Here is an 18,769-nt window from a genome sequence, read left to right on the forward strand (position 1 = left end):
CGCCCTTCGCACAATGGTCATTGCACCGGACTATTGCAATATTAGTCATTCGAACTGCTCTAAGTGCTAGAGGACTCTGCATCTTTTTGCACAATTGTTTTTGTCAATGTCTTTATGTCTCCAAAGTGTTCTGTAAATTGTGTTCTGTTCTGTCGTACTAGAGCGGCTCCAACTACCGGAGACAAATTCCTTGTGTGTTTTGGACATACTTGGCAAATAAAGATGATTCTGATTCTGATTCTTTGTACTACGACAAGTTTCGGAAGCGTTGAATTTGCTCACACTAAAATGAAGGAACCTCAAGAGAGAAAAATATTTCCTTCAACTCCCTTCACTTAAACCTTCCTCTGGGTACATGATGATGATCCATTTTACTCTTATTGCTCTCTGGCCACATTTGCCACATTTTTCACCTACTTGACTCAAAGTTTTGCCACTTCCAGATCATCAGACTGGCCATGTCACACAGTGACTACACTGAGCAAAGAGCACACTGTATGTACCGTTATGGTTGCGGTACAATGTCCTTGTCACGGTAAAACAAGCCACACATTCAACGGTACGCATAATTAAAAGAGACACTCCTCAGCCCGCAACGCTAACATTATGTTAGTAAAGTAGACCAACGTTAAGCTCACTGATTTGCGCGATGTTAACTTCACCTTGGTCTCTCGGGTCCCGTGACGCTGCGTCATACTCTGCGGAGAGAAAGGTCCGTGTTACAACAAATGAGTGCTCACCTTGCATTTCACTACGAAAGGCTACCACCGCTTCGCCATTTGTCTTTCTTCTCTCTCTTCCCAATTCGGCGTCGCATTTCGCAAGCGCTGTCTTCCCGCTCATCAATCGAGCGCTTTACTCCCGCAGCCACGCGTCGGTGACGTAAGCGTGTTGTGTCACATACACCCCTGCCTGCTGCTGTCTTCGCGACTGTATCCGCAGTAAACCTGATTTGCAGTTTTGCTTTTCAATGTTTTTTTTGTTTGATGCGTAAAATGCAAATTTTGACGCGCAAACTGTGATGGGTGAGATTAATTCAAGTCTTGCACAGGTAACCAATGTGGTCCGCCATTGGACGCAGATTCACCATGCTTTTTGCGTCCCTGATCATTTTTGTACGTCCAGCACGTCAAACGAGATCCCTGATTTCTTAATGGAAAAAAATGCAAACTCGCGAGGATAAGAAATTTCCATTTTATCTGACAGATTAGAACTGATCCAATGCTAAAGCAAAATGTATGCTTTCATACAAACATATAGATATATATAGATATATATTTTTTATTTAATGAAGCTTTGTCTATTTCTTACCTGTCTTGCGTTTGCTGATGCCCTCAGAAGACGAGACAGAGCTGGAGGAGGCGGGCGAGGCGGTAGTGGCAGGCGTGGCGGGGGCCGGGGGACGCGGCGGAGGAGACATCAGGGTGGGCACCGCCTTGAACAAATCATCTTTGACTTGTTGTTTGGCGGCATTCACTTCCTGGTCGTCGTCATCGCTGTCCAAAATCCGCCGGCTACGTTTGGGAACCTTCTTGACGGGCGAGTCCTCCTCCTGGACTCCATTTTGGGCCTTGAGTGGGCTTTTCACAGGCCTGGAAGACACCATTCACATTGTTAAATAAAGCAGAGTTGTCCAAATTGCAGCCTAGGGCCATTTGCAGCCCACCATCTGTTTTTTTACATCAACGACTCTATTCACTTGTAGAGAAAGAGCGATATGATTTTTTTTCAGGGGCGATTCCGATTTTAAAGTCAAGTCTAATATTAGTAGTCAAGGAGGCCGATAACTGATACTTGAAGCCGATATTCATTTGCAGCAAAAGGGGAAATAACGTAAAAATTGAGTCATACAAACTCGAACGCTTAACTTGGTTATATGACTAAAAATATGTTTATTAAACAGTTTTCCAGATTTGCAACATGTTTTGTTTTGAATCTTCGACAACAGACAGCTTTGTTTTAAAATTTGAAAAAAAGGTGCAGGGAACTCCAAGGCTCAGCATCACACCTTATGAAGTGAAATGAAAACTTAAATAACTCCCTGACGTTTTGTCCAGTAAAGTTTTCTAAAATTTCATCCATTCATTCATTTTTCGTACCGCTTATCCTCACTAGGGTCGCGCGCGTGCTGGAGCCTATCCGACCTATTTTCGGGCGAGAGGCGGTGTACACCCTGAACTGGTCGCCAGCTAATCACCAAAATGTCATCATAACTGAAGTGTTAATCTTTCATTTATCTTTGTTTTAAGTTCAAACAAAACCAGAAAGTACAGTCATATTGTTTGATGTAATATTGTTTCTACGGTGCTTCAGTAAACGTGTAATATGAATTAAAATCATCCACGCATTCCTGAGTTCCGGATGGTTTTCTGCCGAGAAGCCTGAAATCAGGTCAGGTTTGAATTTCTTGAGCTTATCCCCGTCACAAGCGAAGATCTCCGCCTTGCCTTTCTGCTCCCGAGCCAGCGCTGTCAAAAAAACAACCACGTGTGCCCTCACAAGTGGGCTTTCTACAACGGAGCCAACCAATCAGAGAAAAGGCCAAATATGGACAAAGCAGATACAAAACTGCCTTGCTCAATTCCCACATCTTGTTCTGTCCTGCCCTTTTCTGTCATCTGTCCTCGCTCATCCTGTCCTCACCGGGTGCCCCCCATCCACAAATAAGAACACAATTTGACTGTTGTAACATTACTTGTAGGCTTTACACGATCAGGATTTTTGGAGCCGATCACCGATCAGCAAGTTTTAAAAAACGATAACCGATCCAATCGCAAGAGGGGGCAATGTGTCCATTTACATGACTTGTTCATTTATTGTGTACTGTATACTGAGTACTGTATCCATCCATTTTCTGTCCCGCTTATCCTCACTAGGGTCGCAGGCGTGCTGGAGCCCATCCCAGCTCAAAATTATTTTCTAGCATTTTAGACAAAAGCTAAAACATCAATGGCCTCTAGGGGGCATTCAAGGATTGGCCACTGACATAGATTTAGGTCAGCTCAACGTTACAACATGACAGAAATAATGGGTGCTAACTTACTGTAATTAAACAACTTTATTTCAATTAAATTACTTTAATAAATTCTGTTAGTGACATGCTTACTCTAACTTTCTCACTGTCCCGTCTATATGGACAGGTGTTGTCTAGAGTTTGCGTCCGTTTGGCTTTTCCTTTAGTTGTTTTCACGCTACGTTGCTTGAACGCGGCATGCTCCTCCTTGTGTACATTCTTCAGGTGCCCGATCAAATTTGTGTTGAAGCATTTCGATGACGTTCCCCACAACGTACTTCAGTTGTGGACAGACTGCACATAACTTACGTGTTGTTTGTCTGAGACACCGCAAAATAGTCCCACACCGATGACGTGGGTTTTTTTACCGACAAGATTGAAAAAATATCTAGACTGTCTAACTATTGTTCTGCTGTGGTTCACACCCCTATTCCCCTTGTTCACTCTGTCTGTCTCCTAAAGCCCTTTTCTGTCTGGCTGCATTTTCAATAAACATCAGAATAATTAAAACATTTTAAAATAAGCAGAGGGAGTATTTCAAACTCCCTGTTACACAGCAAAATTATTCCAGCACAAAAGGCATACAGATCCACCATTATCCAAGGCCATTCAGCTGAATAGGACAGGTAAAAAATATATAGCTGCCTGTGATTATGCACATGGCCAGCAGGTGGTTTCGTGTCCTCATGAAGCATCATGAAATGAACCATTACTCGAACCAATGGCTGAAGTGTTACGATGCTTCATGAAGCTTCATCTTGCCATCACTAGTCGAAGTTAATAAGAGCCTGGGGGGGGTCATAAAGCTTTAAATTAAGTATAGATATTTTCTTTAAAAAAAGAGAAAAGGTCAGATTTCAGATTTCACCTATTGCGGGGGTGGTCCGGAACCTAACTCTCGCAATAAATGAGAGATTCCTGTACTGATCCTCTCTTTGTATGACCAAGCAGCCGAGCAGAACAACTCTTATTTTAACGAGCACAACTTATATGTCAATTGCAGTAGTCTTATCTTAATCAGTATATGTGATATACCTTAACATGCAGAATAAGAAAAGGTTACTTTTTCACTTGCTTGTCACTGGCTTTCTTCTGAACATCCTTGTCCTTGGACTTGGGCTGAAAGAAGGATCTAGAAGAAGCAGAAAAAAGTCATCAATTTAGTTTATGTGCATTGTGTGTATATATATATATATATATATATATATATATATGCATATGTGCTTTATATATATATATATTATTATTATTATTTTACACATCACGTATAAAAGAAGAAAATTCTAGATTAAATATGTCTCTCCCTTACGGATGCCATCGTACTTCCGCCTTTTCTGCCTGACGTCACATTTAAACACCAGGCGGTGTTAACTGGTTTCTACGCCACAGGCTGAATAAACCCCGAAAACGAACATATCTAGCCCCAAATAGCTCAAAAGACGTGTTATATCACACTTAAGTGGCGTAGGTCGAGCTGATTTAAGGAGCCAGGCAAACAATAGCTAACTTTAATGTCATCCCCAAATAAACAAGCTCGTAGCACGTAAAAGGTGACATTTCGTCACAACTTACGCGATGCTGCGCTGCATGTTGTCGACAAACTATTCCCTAAATCGTAAAAATCAACTTGTCAGATGGTTAAATACAGTACAAAAAAATAAAGAAAAGAAAATAATCCCCAAATGAAGACACCAACTCCCGCGCTGGTTCCGACTCACAACACTCGGAATATTACGCGCCAAAATTGCAGTTTCCGCCAAAGATCGTCTATGTACAGCAAGAGGGTTGTGTGGGGCAGGGATGCCGAACGAGAAAACGTTTGGCCGTACCACACAATATTGTGGAAATTGTATTTGAATCATCTTTCATGTTTAAATAGAATGTGGTGATAAGGATATTTTACAGTTGGTGTGTGTATGTAAGCAAGAAACGTAAACGTCAATGCTTGGTGAATCCAAAAGAAATATTAAAAAAATGTGTATTTATGTAAGTATAATTGTTATAATAGCCGGCCATCTATCCATTTACTTTATCCTCACTGGCGTCGCGGGCGTGCTGTAGCCTATCCCAGCTGACTATACACCCTGAACTGGTTGCCAGCTAATCCAAGGCACATATAAACTAACAACCAATAATTACAGTTAATATTCATATCTGTGTACTTTGAAAGTACTGTCTAATTATAGTTATTATAGCCTCTTATTATATATACTGGCATGTAAAAATAAGACTATGTAGGTTCAAATTGATCAGAGGTTAGGGACAGGACTCCATATGTTTATGCTTCCTCCTACCCGCTTTCAAGCATGTGAAAGTGTGTCTGCTTTGACCTTGCTTTACTTTAATTGACCTTTGCTGGTTTTGATTTGTTTTTATTTTATCATTGCTATTTTTAGTAATGCTTACATGTTTGAATAAACGAAACTTCATTATTTGGAACCCGTATTAATTCATAAAAATAATGGCACTTTTATGACGCCCCATGCCAAAAATAAATAAATAAATAAATAAACATTGAGGATAAGCGGTACAAAAAATGGATGGATGGATAGATCTTAACATCTTTCTTCTGGAAATCTCTGGAAAACCGGTTCCTGAAAGGGCCTGCTGCGCCCTGTCGTTACGGAGCGGTACATTTAAAACCGATACAACCAAAACCAAAAGAAAAGGTTGGAATGCATCATTATTTTTTCAAGCACAACGAATGTCGCAAAAAAAAAAGCTACTATAACTTGAATATGTTCTTTATTGACTCTCTCAAACACACAAGCGCCACATTGTTAGTGCAATCCCCTCACAGGGAGGAAAAAAGGCGATAAATCTATGAAAATAATTTTTGATAGCTTTGCGACAAGTCCGTCAAAGCTCCCCAGCCTCTCCTTGAGTTTGCTTTCGGAGCTAAAGACGACTTAGGTGGTCCTGCCAGGTGATGAAGGGTGAGGAGGTCTGGAGAAGAGGTGGCGGTGGGATGGGATGATGATGATGATGATAATGATGATATTGAAGATGATGAGGGAGGCAGCATGGAGGCGAGAACAGGTTAGGCCGGGATGCCTGGATCGGAAGCCCGCTCTCGCTGCGGAGGAGAGGGAAGGCAAGAGGGTGGCTCTGAAGCATCTGGAGGGTGGATGGAAAGATGCATGAAGAATCATGTGATGTGGAAAGCTGCCTTCTTATATGCGGGAGGTCAAAATGGTGCATCAGTCACTACAGTGGATAGCTTTTTGGAAAAAGCCATTTTGTTTTATGTGTGATTTCTTGATGTCAACGTTTCATATCATTCAGAACAGTAGACAGCTGTTCAAAAAAATCTCTTTATAGTATGTACATGATGTCAACGTTAAGTCACTGCAGTGGATGGCTACTCAAAAAAAACCAACTTTTCTTTTATGCATGATGTCTAAGTTTTGCATCAGTCAGCTATTCAGAAAACCCTCTTTTGTCAAAATTACGCTTCAGTCACTACAGTGGAGTTTTCTATTTTCTATCAGTATGAGTCTTGATGCTAAAGTTGTGTACCAATTACTACAGTGGACAGCTACTTAAAAAAGTCATTTATCCTCCATATGAATAATGCAAAGGTCTTGATGTCAAAGTTGGGCATCAGTCACTGCAGTGGGCAGCGATTGAAAAGGTTCTATCTGTATGAGTCTTAATGCTAAGGTTACACATTAGTCACTAGTAGTCGACAGCTTTAAAAAAAAAATTAAAAAAAATAAAAATTATACAGCTTGGATATTACATGTTTTACAAAGAGTGTGTGGGCTGCTCTGTGTGTGTTTTTGCGATGATGTAATGAAGACCTGATGACAAGATGGCGGCAGGCGGTAACAAGATGGCGGCAGGTGGTAGTTGACCAGGATGAATTTGCTGAAGTTGAACTTGTACGTGAATCGCTTGCCTTTGGTTTTGTGCAGGATTCGCTTGTTGTAGTAATATCTATGAAAACATGTCATCATGCAGGAATAATGTCATACTGTACATTCATCAGGTCATATCGATCTTATGACCGTGACATCGTTCGCACTTCCGGGTTGGCAAAGGGTGGATGACGCCATAAGTAAACAAACCCTTCTACAGTATGTCATTTAACCAAGGAAGAGACATTGAGAAAACAGATCTAATTGGTTGAATGTTGATTTTAGCTTTCTTCCCTATTGCCCTAGGCTGAATGTGTAATTGAAAAAAAGATGATGGATGGATGGATGGATGGATGTTCTTCTTCTTTTCCTTTGGCCTTGTCCCGTTAGGGGTCGCCACAGCGCGTCATCCTTTTCCATGACTTTTCCTTTTCCTGCATCCTCCTCTCTCACACCAACTGTCCTCATGTTTTTCCCTCACGACATCCGTCAACCTTCTCTTTGGTCTTCCTCTCGCTCTTTTGCTTGGCAGCTACATCCTCATCACCCTTCTACCAATATACTCACTCTCTCTCCTCTGGACGTGCCCAAACCATCAAAATCTGTATAGTTAGTTTTTATTTCATTTAAATTTTTGTTGATGAAATTCAGTTGTTTTTACTTCGATTCGAGAGCGTGTTTATTAGTTTTTATTTTTTTATTTTATGCTTTCCTTCAGTTAGGTTTAGTTTGGGTATTAGTTTAAGTTTTTTTAATATGGTGTATTTGTCAGGTCTGAGATTAAAAAGGGTCACAATAAGTATTGTTTAATTGTTTTAAAAATCGATAAAAGATAGCATTTAAACTAGATATATATATTTACTTACAACTAGGATATGAACAACCATCCACAAATCAAATACAGTTACTGTATAACAGTAACTATTCAAACTCATGTTAAATGAGAGTCAGTACACACCTGCCACCGTTTAATGTGCCTCTGCTTAACATCAAATCAAGTTCAGTTGTTCTAGTAGGCGTTCCCTGACATTTTTTTGCTGTCTAGCAGAAGTGTGAAGGTTTTGTTCTAACACTGACTGCTACAGTATTTGGAACTGTTCATAATTCCTTCCACCGTAGGGATTTCTAGATAGAAGTTTTGTCATCATTTCCAGTTCAGTTCAGTGTTAGCCAATCACTTTTCTGCCACCCGGAAGTGCCCTGGCACCTTTTGTACACAAACATTATTAAAAGTTTAATAGTTGTGCTACCACGGGTCCTACCTTAGTGCCCGACTGAGCTTGTCGTAATTCATGTGCGGCTTTCCCTTCCTCTCGCCCCACAGCCTCGCCAGCCTCTCGGGGTCGTGGATGACGAACTCGCCCCACTCGCCCCCCCAGCCGATAGTGTCGCCCTGCCCGCCGCCGCTCAGCAGCTCCAACAGGAAGTGCCACAGCTGCACCTGACGCGAACCCGAAGACCACGCCGGCTTGTAGGCCCAGTCGGGCAACAGCACTGCTGTAGGGGGACGGGGGGGGACATCAGTGGACAGCGATTTCGAAAAATCTGTTTTCTTGAGGGCTGTGAAAAAAAAGAAACAAATCAGCTCAGTTGAACACAAAAATTGCTCAACGCAAAAATTTCTGCTTCAAGGCAATACAAAAATATTAATAAAAGCATTTTTGTGCCATGAGTCTTTGGGGAACAATTTAAAAAATATATATTTTCTTCTTTATGTGTGATGTCAAAATTGTGCATCCTTCACTAAACACACACACGCACGCAAGACACACTTAGTTACTTCTACTCCAGTAAGGTGATGAAAGATGTCCGAGTGAGGATGTGCACTGCATCTGAGGAAGGAAAAAACAATAAATGTGCAGTAACTGTAGTATTTTTATCTTTTTTTTTAAGTATATTTAAATACATCTCTTTGATGCCTCCCCTCCAATAAAATGATATTTAAGGACACAGTAAAAGACATGTGTGAAATAAAATTGATTATAAAGTTACCTTGATGAAAAGGAGAAAGATGAAGCTGAAGCTGATGAGTTGGTTTTCTTCAGGAACGAGAGGAGACTGAAGGATGGATGGAGCTCAATCTTCAAATGCTGGACCCCCACCCCCAACCACCACCCCCAGACCCCCCGAAGACTCCTTCTCCTCACCCGTCCCACAGCAAGACACACGAGCCGATATGTGGATAGACATGCAGACAGACACAAATACATAGACAGATCGTCGAGTGAGGGAAAACTGCAACTTCAGACTGTCCCTAGAGGCTACACCCAAATTAAATGGATGGGTTATTAACAGAGAGAAACTGTGATTTCAGATTGTCAGTGAAGGCAACACTTGACTTGGATGGATGGATGGATGGATGGATGGATGGATGGATGGATCCCTGAAGGCAACGCCTCTCTTAGAAAGAGGGATAGATTTGATTTCAGACTGCACCTGAAGGTAACAGCTGACTTGCATGGAAATATGGGTGGATAGACAAACAGACAGACAGACAAATGACGGATATGAAGACCTCATTATGAATGAAGGCAATACTTGACTTGGATGGATGGGTGGATAGATAGTTGTCTGACTTCAGATTTTGAAGATGTCTGATATATTAAATATTTGAAGGCTGACTTGAATGCATAGAGAGAGATGAATAGCTGTCTGAGGGGGGAAAATGCAATTTCAGGCTATCCCTGAAGGCACTACCAGATTTAGATGGATGATAGATTGTTGTCGGCACGGTGAAAAAATGATTAGATCGAGAATGGGTAACACGGTGGAAGACTAATTAGCACATCTGCCTCACCTGTGTGGAGTTTGCATGTTCCCACCGTGCCTGCGTGGGTTTTCTCCGGGTACTCCGGTTTCCTCCCACATCCCAAAAACATGCATGCTCGGTTAATTCAAGAGTCTAAATTGTCTGTAGGTGTGAATGTGAGTGCGCATGGTTGTTTGTCTCTATGTGCCGTGAGATTGGCTGGCGACCAGTTCAGGGTGTACCCCGCCTCTCACCCAAAGATAGCTGGGGTAGGGTCCAGCATGCCCGCGACCCGTGTGAGGATAAGTGGTATGGAAAATGGATGATTATTATTAGTATTATTGTTATTTTGCTACCATTTTGGCTAACACTAGCAGAGGGCTAGCTTAGCTTTAGCAGAAAAACTGAAAAAGGTGACAGGATTTAACTTTGGACATAAATTGTTCCCTTTATTTATTTTAAAAGATGACTATGTGCCATATCCAGCATGTCATTATTAACATTTATTTTTAAATAAACTTACTTTTCACACTACTTTTCAAACAGGGAACAGTCTGATAAATCACTTGACGATCACTTGACGGCTGTGATTTCAGACTGTAACTGCACGTAACACCTGACTCGGATGTGGAAAATGAACACATTGGATTTTACAAGTGTCGTTTTAGTGACATGCAAAGAAGGATGAAATCAAATGCTAAATGGAATTTCAAAACAGAAACTGCCCTTGGCAATACACACAATCCCAAAGATTAACGTGCGCGCACACACAGACACACACACACACACACACACACGCACACACACACACACACGCACGCACACACGTATGCCCTTTGCGTCTTGGAGATGGGACAGCCGACACCGGAGGCTTTTAATTCCAGTGTAAACACAAATAGTCTGCCAGACGCACATCAATTATGGATGCGGCTAATTGACTTTTAGCAGCTCAGGGGTCAGCCGCAAAAAAAATAAAAAAATAAAAACAATGAAAAGCCTGAAACCAAACACACCTTCACACTTACGCACAGACATCTGTATATGTCTGTCTTACAGACGTGACATCATCACGATGACTTTTGTATTTTTTAAACAGAAAACACCGGGAGCCACAAAACCCTTTGACATCTAAAGTGAGGATAACACTGGATATATTGGGGGTTTATTTAACTGTATGTATAGAAAACTGTGGTGTGCGTTGCATTTATGAGATCCACGAACTTCTACAGAGAAGACGAAATTTTATTTCTGCATGTAACAAAAACCTTCTCAGGGCATTGAATCGATCGGAACTGGACTGTTCTAGTTGTCTAAGAAGTTTTCGCTTCTCATCCGAGCAGGGTTCATCAGTTCATGCAAAAATGCCATTGCCAAAATGGCGTCACCTTCTGGGTTCTTATATCACGTGTGGAGCGGGCAGTCAACTGTCAACTTCAATTAAAAAAGACGACAGGTATTTTACTTAACAATGTAAAATTCGAATATATTTTTTTTACCTAGTTAAAGTGATCTTTGCTTGTAAACGTCAGCGTACAGCCTCGGCACATCAGGGCTGTAGACGTCGCCTTCATTTTCACAAACGATCGTCAGCTGTCATCTGTCAGACACGAAAGATGTAAATTGTTTTTAATATAGTTTGTGTAGCGCATAGCAGTAAACATTCTGTTTTCTTCATAACTTTTCTTTGATTTATCCATGGTTTGCCTACCGGGGGGTCGAACAGCTCAATAAATTGTGTCGCCTGTTGTCACACATCTGCACTTGTGATGCATATTTTCAAGGACAAAACAATTCAAAGGTTGTATTTCAATGTTACAAGAGCACCATAAGCTTCAAATTTAGAATTGCATTTGAAAAGCAAAAGAACTCATTTGATCATAATAAAAAGAAAAATCATAATAACCCAGTTCGGTTATGATCTTTGAGTTTAACATGGTATTAGTTTGTACCATAGTACAAACACTAACGCTTGTGTGGTGAAGAACGGCCTTAAATAAATGCAGAAATAATGGTATCTGGCCAATAATTTATACAACTGAGGAACAACATGACACTCACTGATGCTGTTTTATCAAATATACCAACAGTGAGTGAACAGTAATAATAATTTTTTAAAAAAGGTGACGTGAACACACAAAGTGTCTACCACTACAACTACTACTACTAAGGAATATTTAACATCCAACATTAACAATAAAAAAGTCATTCTTAGCAACTGTTTACACAACGCTGCTGGGCATGCTGGGTCTTCCAACATCAACTTTACAACATTACAACAAGGGAACTGGGGCCGGGCACAGCCCGAAAGGGTAACTTTCACAGGTAAGAATATTCCCTCCTTGAGCCGTCACCTTGTCGTGGTGGAGGGGTTTGTGTGTCCCAGTGATCCTAAGAGCTAAGTTGTCTGGAGTTGATCACGGTGAGAGGCGCCGAGCAGGTGTGGGTATACTTATTGCCCCCCGGCTTGGTGCCTGTAAGTTGGGGTTCACCCCGGTGGACGGGAGGGTAGCCTCCCTCCGCCTTCGGGTGGGGGGACGGGTCCTGACTGTTGTTTGTGCCTATGCACCAAACAGCAGTTCAGAGTACCCGCCCTTTTTGGAGTCCTTGGAGGGGGTGCTGGAGAGCGCTCCCCCTGGGGACTCCATCGTTCTGCTGGGGGAATTCAATGCTCACGTGGGCAATGACAGTGAGACCTGGAAGGGTGTGATTGGGAGGAACGCCCCCCCGATCAGAACCCGAACAGTGTTCTGTTATTGGACTTCTGTGCTCGTCACGGATTGTCCATAACGAACACCATGTTCAAGCATAAGGGTGTCCACACGTGGACTTGGCACCAGGACAAACTAGGTCGCAGTTCGATGATCGACTTTGTGGTCGTGTCATCGGACTTACGGCCGCATGTCTTGGACACTCGGCTGAAGAGAGGGGCGGAGCTGTCAACTGATCACCACCAGGTGGTGAGTTGGCTCCGATGGTGGGGGAAGATGCCAGTCCGACGTGGCAGGCCCAAATGTATTGTGAGGGTCTGCTGGGAATGTCCGGCAGAATCCCCTGTCAGAAGGAGTTTCAACTCCCACCTCCGACAGAACTTTGCTCATGTTCCGGGGGAGACGGGGGACATCGAGTCCGAGTGGATCATGTTCCGCGCCTCCATTGCTGAGGCGGCCGACCGAAGACTTCCGGACGGCTTCGAGGAAATTCTGGTCCACCATCCAGCGTCTCAGGAGAGGAAAGCAACACCCAGAAACCCAACACTGTGTATAGTGGGGATGGGGCGCTGCTGACCTCGACTAGGGACGTTGTGAGTCGGTGGGGAGAATACTTGGAAGACCTCCTCAATTCCTCCGACATGCCTTCCCATGAGGAAGCAGAGTGTGGGTTCTCTGAGGCAGGCTCTCCTATCTCTGGGTTTGAGGTAGTTAAAAAGCTCCTCAGTGGCAGGGCCCCGGGGGTGGATGAGATTCGCCCGGAGTTCCTAAAGGCTCTGGATGTTGTGGGGCTGTCCTGGTTGACACGCCTCTGCAACATCGCGTGGACATCGGGGACAGTGCCTCTGGATTGGCAGACTGGGGTGGTGGTCCCCCTTTTTAAGAAGGGGGACCGGAGAGTGTGTTCCAACTACAGGGGGATCACACTCCTCAGCCTCCCTGTTAAGGTCTATTCAGGGGTGCTGGAGAGGAGGTTCCATCGGGAAGTCGAATCTCAGATTCAGGAGGAGCAGTGTGGTTTTCGTCTTGGCCGTGGAACAGTGGACCAGCTGTACACCCTCGGCAGGGTCCTCGAGGGTGCATGGGAGTTGCATTGTCTTTGATAGGAACGCTGCCTTTACCAACATGGCCGCCACGCAGGCACGTCGCTTTGCCAGCTGCTGCGTTATTACTCTTTGTATCTGTTGCCCTTGAGAGACATGACAAAGCGTTACAAGCATTGATATGAAAATTAGACATGCCAGCACGCTGTAGCAGCACGGCTGACCAACATGCCAACGTGGCGGCCATGTTGGGGAGGTCGACATTCCCATCTAAGGCAATGCAAGTCGTAACTTGCTCATTTCTCAACCAATTTTCTTGAGGTTTACTTTTATGTCAACGCCAAAGCGTGTGCTATCAAATCAAAACAAGACAGTAAAATAGATAGATAGACGGATGACTGTTGTGTAAGGGGGAAAAAATGATTCCAGACAGTTCCTGAAGGCAACACTTGGCTGGATGGATGATGATTGAGTGATAGATCTATTGGTAGATTGTTGTGTGAGAAAATCTCTGATTTCACACTGTCCCTAAAAGTAACATCTCACTCAGCTGGATGGATGGATGATAGATGATGGTTAGATTGAGCCATTGTTTGAGAATTTTCTTTTAATTTTAGATTGTCCCTGAAAGTTACACTTCACTTAGATGAATGCATAGATGGATCATTGTACCTGAAGTAAACACCTGACTTGGATGGATGGATGGGTGGATGGATGGATGGTAGTTTGCATGTAAGGAAAAGCTGTGATTTCAGTCTGTCCCTGAAGGCAACACCCACCAAGGATAGAGAGATGATGGATTATAGATTTTTATGTGGAAATTGTTTTATTGTACTTCTGCCCCTATTACATATATAAAAAAATATGGTTTTGGTTTTGCCCCTTTATCCAGACTCTCAACAAATTCTTATGCTTTATAACATTGTTCCCTTTCTTGCCCACGCATGTTTTTTGAAGAAATCGATTCTAGTATTTTTGTGAAATTGCAGCTAACAAACAGCGAGGACAACACAAGATTCTTTGCTGAGGTAAAAATCAGGTAACAAGGAATTGTGGGAATAGCAGCATTAAAGTCTGGTGCGACACCCTGGAACAAGCCTTGTCTCCCTCAGTCAACAGTATTATTGCTACTGTGACAAGCTGTGTGTGTTTGTGTGTGTGCATGTAGGCGTGGGGGTTAAGTCTGGATTTGATGGTGCATTGAAAGGACTGTTTGTTTTACAGCTGACGAGCGCTCGCTTTAATCTGGCGCTTAGCCTCACGCTCTTTATCCTCATCCTCATCCTGCCCTTCATCTCAATCCTATCATGTACACACACATACACGGACTAAGACACGTACACACAGGCTTTCCCTCTTGTCCTCCGTCCATCCTTGTTGTCTGTCATTTCCTCTACATTTGAACACATCACAATGGGCTGTGTGTGTACGTGCATGTGCGTGTGTATGCGCGCGTGTTGAAGAGGATGATGGTATTGCAGCAGATGAGGGTCACGCTGTGGCAGGTCTTAAGGGTCAAATCGAGTTAGCCGTCTAAGCGGGATGGAAGCTTTACTGTGTCTGTGTGTATGTGTGTGTGCGTGTGTGAAAATGTGACACGAGCACTTTACAGCGAGAATGTTAGCTGAGTGCAGAAATCCTACATTAGAGAGCCCGGGAGCACCATTTCTGTCTGAAGCTTCAGTTTCTGGAACTGGGCAACAAGAACGGGGCAGCAGATCAACGAAAAAGTCAACACGAGTCCCACAACTTTCAAGTTTTTCCAATTGATTGACAGTGATTCGAGATATGATCTTCTTTTTTTTACTTGTGGCTTGTCCCTTTAGGGGTCGCCACAGCGCGTCATCCTTTTCCATGTAAGCCTATCTATCTCCTGCATCCTCCTCTCGAACACCAACTGCCATCATGTCGTCCCTCACGACATCCATCAACATTCTTTTTGGTCTTCCTCGAGCTCTCTTGCCTGGCAGCTCCATCCTCATCATCCTAGCAATATACTCACTATTTCCCCTCTGGACGTGTCCAAACCATCGAAGTCTACTCTCTTTAACTTTGTTTCCAAAACATCTAACCTTGGCTGTCCCTCTGATGAGCTCATTTCTAATTTCTATCCAACCTGGTCACTCCGAGAGCGAACCTCAACATCTTCATTTCCGCCACCTCCAGCTCTGCTTCCTGTTGTCTCTTCAGTGCCACTGTCTCTGATCCGTACATCATGGTTGGCCTCAGCACTGTTTTGTAAACTTTGCCCTTCATCGTAGCAGAGACTCTTCTGTCACATAACAGTCCTGACACCTTCCTCCCCCCGTTCCAACCTGCTTGGACCCGTTTCTTCACTTCCTGACCACACTCACCATTGCTCTGGACGGTTGACCCCAAGTATTTTACTTCGGCGAATCTTCATTCCTTTCCTTCCCAGTGCATGCTCCACCTTTCTAACTGTTCCTCCACCTGCTCCCTGCTTTCACTGCAGATCACAATGTCATCGGCAAACATCATGGTCCACGGGGATTCCAGTCTAACCTCATCTGTCAGCCTATCCATCACCACTGCAAACAGGAAGGGGCTCAGGGCTGATCCCTAATGCAGTCCCACCTCCACCATAAGCTCCTCTGTCACACCTACGTACAGCACACCTCACCGCTGTTCTGCTGCCCTCCTCGTACATGTCCTGTATTATTCTAACATACTTCTGCCACTCCAGACTACTGCATGTTCCACAGTTCCTCTCTGGGTACTCTGTCATAGGCTTTCTCTAGATCTACAAAGATACAATGTAGCTCCTTCTGACCTTCTCTGTACTTTAAATTATTATTAATTAATTTAAACAGTAGAAAATGTTTTTAACAGCTTTTCCATTCATTTCAATAAGGAAAGTTGATTTGCGGTAAGAGTGATTTGCGTTACAATTGTTACAGACGTACCTTGACTTACAAGTGCTGAAAAACAAGCTGTTGCTTGGTTGATTTTTTCCCCCCTTATGTTGTGAACCAATAGTTAGACAGTTAGACTCGAGCTTCAGATATGCCATTGCTCAAGTGCAGTTAAAAAAGAAAATTGAGCAATGAAAGTACTGTGACGACTGTGTAAGACGAGCCAACAGTCGCCGATGCAATTTCAGTCGTTTTGTGAACGGGACAACCAGTCAAACACACATATCGTTAGCCTCACGTTGTATTTCAACAACAACAAAATAAACATTTTTTTAGTAAGCATATTGATGCATCCATCCATTTTCTACCGCTTATCCGGGTCGGGTCGCGGGGGCAGTAGCTTTAGCAGGGACGCTCAGACTTCCCTCTCCCCAGCCACTTCATCCAGCTCTTCCAGGGCCAGCCGAAGGACGTAGTCTCTCCAGCGTGTCCTGGGTCGTGCCCGGGGTCTCCTCCCGGTGGGACGTGCCCGGAACACCTCACCAGAGAGGCGTCCGGGAGGCATCCGAATCAGATGCCCCAGCCACCTCATCTGGCTCCTCTCAATGCGGAGGAGCAGCGGCTCTACTCTGAGATCCTCCCGGATGACCGAGCTTCTCACTCTATCTCTAAGGGAGAGCCCGGACACCCTGCGGAGGAAACTCATTTCGACCGCTTATATCTAGTCGGAACTTCTCGACCTCACACACCAGCTCGGGCTCCTTCCCTGGCAGAGAGGTGACATTCCACGTTCCTAGAGCCAGCTTCTGTAGCCGGGGATCGGATCGCCAAGGTCCCCGCCTTCGGCCACCGCCCAGCTCACACTGCACCCGACCCCTATGGCCCCTTCCACAGGTGGTGAGCCCATGGGTAGGGGGACCCATGTTACCCTTTCGGGCTGTGCCCGGCCACCAGGCGCTCGACTTCGAGCCCCACCACCAGGCCTGGCTCCAGTGGGGGGCCCCGGTGACCCGCGTCCAGGCAAGGGAAAACGAAGTCCATTGTTTGTCGTCATCATTAGGGGTCTTTGAGCCGTGCTTTGTCTGGTCCCTCACCTAGGACCTGTTTGTCATGGGTGACCCTGCCAGGGGCATAAAGCCCCAGACAACTTAGCTCCTAGGATCACTGGGACACACAAACCCCTCCACCACGACAAGGTGACGGCTCAAGGAGGGGAAGCATATTGATATTTTATTTAATTAATTAAAGCATATTGATATTTTATTTAATTAATATTGTGACAGTAAGTTAAAAATGACGAGGAATTATGCAATTAGGCAAACAACTAAAAATACCAAAGTGCTTGATCAAATTTTTTTTAAAATATGGCTCAGGCAACTGCGCTATTAGGCTCATGAAATACAAGATGAGAACACTTGCAAGGAGCTGCTGTAGGCCACAACTCACGCCCAGACACTCACACGCAGACAACTGGCCAACCCGACTCCAGCACCTGACCTCACTCACTAAGCCACGCCCCTTTAAAGCACATGGCCAGCACATGAATACTACAGTACACAGTTAGTACACTTTATAGAAGAAGTGTATTTCCTTACATTCTCGTGTTTTCCTTTATTAAAGTCATGTAATAAAACAATTTGGATTTTGGGGAGGTTGAAACTTATCAATGGCATTTCAATTAATTGTTATGTTAGAGGGTAGGAAAAGAGAACAAAGAAAAGTTGTTGCGCTGTAACCTGCCGGCCGTACACACCTCTATTGCCCTGTTCTTTTATTCTGGTCGAGGTAAAACTTCAATGATTAGGCCGGATAGAAAGTTTAACAATTTATTCGAAAACACAAAGCCAAACAATAAGGTTGGAAAAGGTACAGTGCTGGGCTCTCCCGCACGTGGCTCAGAACAGCGTCCGTGTTGAAGAGAGAAGCTTCAGCCTGCTGGATTTCTGGCCAAAACTGCTTCCCGTCGTGACATCATGCAGTCTCGGACCAATCCGAGCTTCGCCTGTGTATGAGGTCCGTTCGGAAATTCGGTCCGATGCTCCCATTGCGCCCCGAGACAGAGTGTGCTCCATTTTCTATAACTTTACTACTGAACGTGTTGGCTATTGCTAGGGATGCGTCAGTACATCCGCCATATCCAATGTGTCAGTTTTACTTATATCGAGTGACACACACACTACCAACGCTCTTGAGTTACCGAAGGTTCCGGGGTGTGGAGAGCGCGCCTGGAGTGAACTTCCCAACGCACCCCATGTTGATATGTTGTGCGTTTGTTGTGTCGGTGCGACTAAGTGTAATGCAATTCTATGTTTATAACGATGTCCGTATGTGTATCTGTAATGGGATGTATCAAACAAAAGTGTATGCAGTGTTGTGTAAGCGTGCAGCCATTAATTTCTATCAGCTATGTGGAAAATGTATTTGATATGAGGAAAAAAAAACTGAGTTACGAGCTTGGTCACAGAACGAATTAAACTCCTAAATCAAGGTACCACTCTATATATAGGCTATATCGACGATAAT

General features: G+C 43.9%; 2 protein-coding genes across 4 annotated transcripts in view; both read right to left on the bottom strand.

Annotated features, from left to right (window-relative positions):
* Positions 1–4,735, bottom strand: part of lig1 (ligase I, DNA, ATP-dependent) — a 60,646-nt gene extending 55,911 nt beyond the window's left edge. The window contains exons 1-4 of one of the 3 annotated variants that reach the window (XM_061695076.1): positions 4,586–4,735; positions 4,077–4,145; positions 1,312–1,592; positions 663–698 (exon numbers count right to left, since the gene is read on the bottom strand). In XM_061695076.1, coding sequence (XP_061551060.1) covers positions 663–698; positions 1,312–1,592; positions 4,077–4,145; positions 4,586–4,602 — 403 coding nt within the window. In that variant the 5' untranslated portion in view covers positions 4,603–4,735. Of the gene's footprint in view, positions 1–638; positions 699–1,311; positions 1,593–4,076; positions 4,146–4,585 lie in introns of all 3 variants that reach the window. The other 2 variants (XM_061695075.1, XM_061695077.1) reach the window with 2 other exon arrangements.
* Positions 4,736–5,862: 1,127 nt separating this feature from the next.
* On the bottom strand, positions 5,863–10,657 carry LOC133411712 (ETS domain-containing transcription factor ERF-like). Its single transcript, XM_061694373.1, has 4 exons — positions 10,648–10,657; positions 8,136–8,370; positions 6,817–6,952; positions 5,863–6,130 (listed from the first exon to the last, which is right to left on the bottom strand). Exons 1-4 carry the CDS (start codon positions 10,655–10,657, stop codon positions 5,912–5,914), a joined length of 600 nt encoding a protein of 199 aa, XP_061550357.1. The 3' UTR covers positions 5,863–5,911.
* Positions 10,658–18,769: the final 8,112 nt, after the last annotated feature.

Source organism: Phycodurus eques, chromosome 13 (assembly GCF_024500275.1).
Source record: "Phycodurus eques isolate BA_2022a chromosome 13, UOR_Pequ_1.1, whole genome shotgun sequence".
Lineage (NCBI taxonomy): Eukaryota > Metazoa > Chordata > Actinopteri > Syngnathiformes > Syngnathidae > Phycodurus > Phycodurus eques.